Source organism: Macadamia integrifolia, unplaced genomic scaffold, assembly GCF_013358625.1.
Source record: "Macadamia integrifolia cultivar HAES 741 unplaced genomic scaffold, SCU_Mint_v3 scaffold1597, whole genome shotgun sequence".
Taxonomy (NCBI): Eukaryota; Viridiplantae; Streptophyta; class Magnoliopsida; order Proteales; family Proteaceae; genus Macadamia; species Macadamia integrifolia.
Window position 1 is genome coordinate 104,035 of NW_024868271.1, and position 4,960 is coordinate 108,994.

Below are 4,960 nucleotides of genomic sequence, written 5' to 3' on the forward strand. Positions count from 1 at the left end.
ATTTTCCTTTTACAGAGGGATTGTGTCCCTTAAATTTGTCTCTTCAAAACACCCTTCGACACACATTTTGTGGGATATTAATCAAAACCTTATAAATCCAAAACATATAACAAGAAAAAATCTTGAATTTTAAATTCATTTTAAAACCTTTTAAAATAGCTATTGATGTCTCTTCTCTTGCTTCGTCGATTTTATTCATAGTATCTGATCATTTAGAAAGCTGAATAAGATCTTCTTCGGTTTAGTTCTCTTGTGAAAACCAGGGGCAGTTGAGGTTTTAGGTACAAATCTAAGGGCTACAATGAAACCCCACCATTTCCGGCACTCAAGTTGATTTAAGTGGGCCCCACTCACATTTCTCAATCCTCCACCCCCACATTTCCCACTTCCCTCTGCAAAAATTTGTCTTTCCTTTTCAATCCTTCCGTGGATGCTCTCTCTCTCTCTCTCTCTCTCTATTCTTTTAATAAGTCTTGAACTTATCCGAGGCGGTCAGAAACAGAAGAAACACCCGAGACCACTCAGCTCAGTCTCACACAAACCAAGCAAAGCTCCCTCTCTGCCTCATCACCTAACCCTGCGATTTTGTAGAAGTAGAACAAAGATTTTGAGAAAGGCATACAGCTCTTACAGAGTTACAGTTAAAATCCATCGATGAAACCCCACAGCCGCAAATACCTCGAGGATTTCCAAGATACCCCACCACCAGTTCCTTCCTTCAGGTCCAGAGATTACTACAACCACCCCAGGCCTCCCGAAGAACAGAAGCTACCGCCCACCACCACCACCACCACCACCAACAACAATAACAACAACAATGGAAATGACGATTTTTCTTCCCTCACTGAGCCAATTACAAGGAAATCCATGGGGCAACCCATTTCGGGAACCGCCTCCGCCTCCTCCTCCGCCTCCGCCTCCGCCTCTGCCTCCATGGCTTTAACAGTGGTGGTACTCCTCACCGTGCTCTGCTTCGTGGGATTCTTCTCTTTTTACATTCACTGTCTCTCCGAGAATAATCCCCCAAACGATCCCCGCCGCCGACGCCACCACCAGACACTCAGGGATAGAGTTTCCTCTTCTGGGATCGACCCCTCAATCATCCAATCACTTCCTTTGTTCGCTTATGACGGTAACGTCAAGGAGCCCATCGATTGCCCAATTTGCCTAAACGAATTTGAAGAAAAAGAAATGGTTAAGGTGATTCCCTTCTGCCGCCACGTTTTTCATCCCCAATGTATAGATGTGTGGTTGTCCGCTCATGGGTCCTGTCCCCTCTGTCGTTCTACCCAGCTAGTCCTCCCTCTTCCTTTTCCTCAGCAACAAGAGGTACCACTTCCAATACCAATTCCATCATCGTCTTTGGTTGTGACAAGGGCGAGTAGCTTCTCCTCTTCTTCCAGATTACGGGATGGGGTGTATTTGCTGCCAAGAAGCAACAGTTTCTGACATCTATCTTGTTTAAGGAAATAGTCGGCTGTCACTTCGGAGCATCTATTTTTTCAAGCAAATGGCCGCCGATCGTTATCTACCGGAATGTAAATACAACACTGTAATTTCTTAAACAATGTAGTCACATACTCACAGTTGCAGATATTTTTTTTGAAGAAATTACACTTTCCTCCTCTGTATGTTTCACGTATTACACTTAGACTCCCTGCGAAATTTGAAATTACAACCACACCTTATATTCTGATAGAAGTTCATGTTAAATGACTCATTTACCCCCTTCCCCTTATCCTCTTCCCCTTTCTTTAAAAATCACTCTCTTGTTTTTTTTCTTGTCTAAATGGATTGTACAGATTTGTTGTTACTAATACTATTTAATACCATCGATCCTCGCCGGAAAGCTTGTTCGATTGCTGCAATTTCATGCAGGGCATAGTAATTGACGGCTATGAGTCGGCTTTTGATGTGGTATCCCCTTGTTGTATCCCCATTTTCTGGTTACTGGGTTTCTGGTTACGAGTCAACCCAAGTTTCCCTCCCCTTTCAAACCCCCTCTTCTATGGAACACATGAAACCCTCGAGCTTTCTTCCTCCTCCCTCTTCTTCCTTCCTGCTATATGCTATCTTTGATCCTCTCTCTTCTTCTATCTTTCTTCTTTATCCCTCTCAGTTCGTCTCCCATCAACGGTTGCAAATTGACTCTGAAACTTGGTGAGTGAACCCTCATTGCTTCCCTCTTTCTTCCTGCTCTGAAACGTGATTACAAATAGGTTCTGAAATGCGGCTGCAAATCGGTTCCGAATCCCATTAGCAGAGTCAAATTGGAAACCCCAAATCTCCACTACCATTGACATTCATGTGGGATTGAAAGGTTGAAGCGTTGCCAAGGAAGACAAGAACCCTCCACCGCCATAGTAACAGAAGAAGACGGAACCGATGCCATAAATGGGATCGGATTCGAAGCGGCTATGATCATATTAGTTTCAGATCACCTTCAGATTTGGATGCCGCTGAACAGAGATGAAGAGAGAGAGAGAGAGAGAGAGAGGAGGGTTTGAGAGGGAGAGGATTGCGGTTTTGAACCGAAACCATACAAACCCAAATCCAAGTGTCATCCTCAACCGTCGGATCACTTCTTCGAGCTTGCAGAGACACCAGCCCCATTCTTCATGGACGGGCCCCCAAGATTCCGATTGTTACCATTGATGTTGTTAGTGTAAGTAGGATGACTCCCAAAGTTAGCACCAGATCCCCAAGTGCTATTCTTCATAGAAGGTGTATTGGTAGTCCTAGTATTGGGTTCGGGCAGTGAATCAGCTAAATTACCCGTGGAGAAAGAATTTCCAGAAGCAGCCATTGTTTTCACGGTAGCGGAAGCAAGTGTAGCGTTCTTCAAAGCAACATTACAGCTGCTGGGCTTAACGAGAACCGAACCCTCCATCTTCTTCTCAAGGAAGAAGAACACGATAATAAGTTGGGGGCAAATTCGTCATCTCTTATAGGCTAAGGGTATTTTGGGATTTATGAAAAAGTGTAATACACTTAACAGTTCTTCACTCACGATCAGGGTACGGTTGATAGAATTTAAAATTTAGAAAGGAAGGGAGTGTAATTTCAAACTTTGTAAGAGAGGGTTTTGTAATACTTGAAACATACAATGGAGGAGAATGTAATTTCCTTCTTTTTTTTTTCCGTTTCAAGCTATGCTTGGTAGGCAAGAGAAGAACAGAAAAGAAAAAAAAATTTAGAAAAGAAAAGAAAGGAAAAGAAATGGAAAGGAATGAAAACTTTGTCTTCTCGGGTTTGTTTATGTACAAACCAGAAAAGAAAATATGAAAAATGAGAGAGAGAGAGAGAGAGAGAGAGAGAACGACATCCTTTGCTTGTTGATGGTCAAGAGATTTATGATTTTGCGCTGTATCTCAAACCCCTCACAAGTTACACCTGTAAAACCAAGGTTATGATGCCGAAATTGTTTGCTTTTGAACCCGAAAGAAATCTATTGCCATGGAACAGTAGCTTCAGACACTCTTGAAGTCCATAATCATGTACGAAGGTCTATAGGTTCTTGTGATGGTCGGTTATTGGTGAAGATAACCCATGTTGGTAAAATAAAATAATTAAATAAATAATAAAAACTAAAAAAAAATCCCACCGAAATCCAATCCACCTACACCACGAGATGATGAAAAAGGGGATGTTGGCTACACTTAGAGGTTTCTATGATTACTATAGACATTGAACATAAAGAGAACAAAATATTCCAAACCCACCTACACCACCGAGGAATATAGTGTTCGCTAATGGCTATTGATGGAAGCTTCACGCTGCCAGGAAAGTGAAGCCTTCCCACCAGCAATTTCGACAACTCTTTGAGCACTCCATCGACTCTCAACCATCACAACTACCATCCAAATCGAAGAATCTGAACAAGGAGGAATGATGGTGGTCTTCCAACTGAAATGGATTCATCTATATCCATGTTTTTGGCCATTTGAAATGGGTTGGAAAATCCCATTGCAGGCCATAATCGGAGGAGGGAGAAGTCATCTGCAAAGCTGATGTCGCACGTTGTGAACTGCCCATCTCTGCAACTCTTTCTATCTCCTTCGCTTGCCCCTCTCCCTCCCTCCCTTCTCTCTCTCTCTCCCCGTTGTTGTACTTCTCCTTCTCCCCCTGTAATTTTCTTGCCAAATCTTGCCAAAAAGGCGAGACAAGTTTAATGGCGCATAGGAAAAAATCACTAACACCGAGGTGAAATTCAAATTCAAACTGGAGAATCTTCCATCGACCAGGGACATACCAAACTGCGAGAAAATATTTAGATCCAAGAAAACAATTTTTGTATGGTTTTCCTTTCTTTTCTTTTCTTCTCTTGGCTACCACACACAGCCTGAAATTTTGTTTAAGAGATAGTTGGTCTCTCCGATGCCCTCTAATAGGGGTGAAAGTTTAGCGTTGAAAACCCAAACTTGCCCTAATTGCACTGAGCCCAACAAGGTTTGGGCCAAGTTTTTTTACCTTGAGGGCGGGTTAGGGTTGAAAAACCCCAACCCTAGGTCAGGGTCGGGTTGGGCCTGGGTTGAGTTATAGGCTCGGCCCAACCCTGACTTTTATCCATGAGTCCTTGATTATATAATGTTCCATGCACACACATCTCACATTTTTACTTTAAAAAACCCAATACATAACATATTATAAAGTATAAACTCGTCACCCACTTTTGATTTTAATAAATATGTTGGAATGATTTCTTGGCATTAGTTGTATGTTAAAAAAAAAAAAAAAAATATGAGATAGATGTAAGAACCCGACCCAACCCGGCCAGCCCTGAGGGCGGGTTAGGGTTGAATTTTTCCAGGCCCTGGCAGGGTTGGGCCAGACTCGAACCCAATTAAAGGGTTGCAGGATTGGGCTTGGGTTTTAAGAAACCCGGCCCGACCCGACCCTGTTTCACCCCTACCCTCTAGCAAACACTTGTAAGGGAGAAAGAATGCTATCTGATCACGTG

The 4,960-nt window shown here is 42.8% G+C and overlaps 1 protein-coding gene across 1 annotated transcript; it reads left to right on the forward strand.

Moving 5' to 3' along the window:
• Window positions 1–439: 439 nt before the first annotated feature.
• LOC122064279 (RING-H2 finger protein ATL11-like) lies at window positions 440–1,713 on the forward strand. Its single transcript, XM_042627988.1, has one exon. The coding sequence runs from the start codon at window positions 655–657 to the stop codon at window positions 1,447–1,449; it is 795 nt and encodes a 264-aa protein (XP_042483922.1). The 5' UTR covers window positions 440–654; the 3' UTR covers window positions 1,450–1,713.
• Window positions 1,714–4,960: the final 3,247 nt, after the last annotated feature.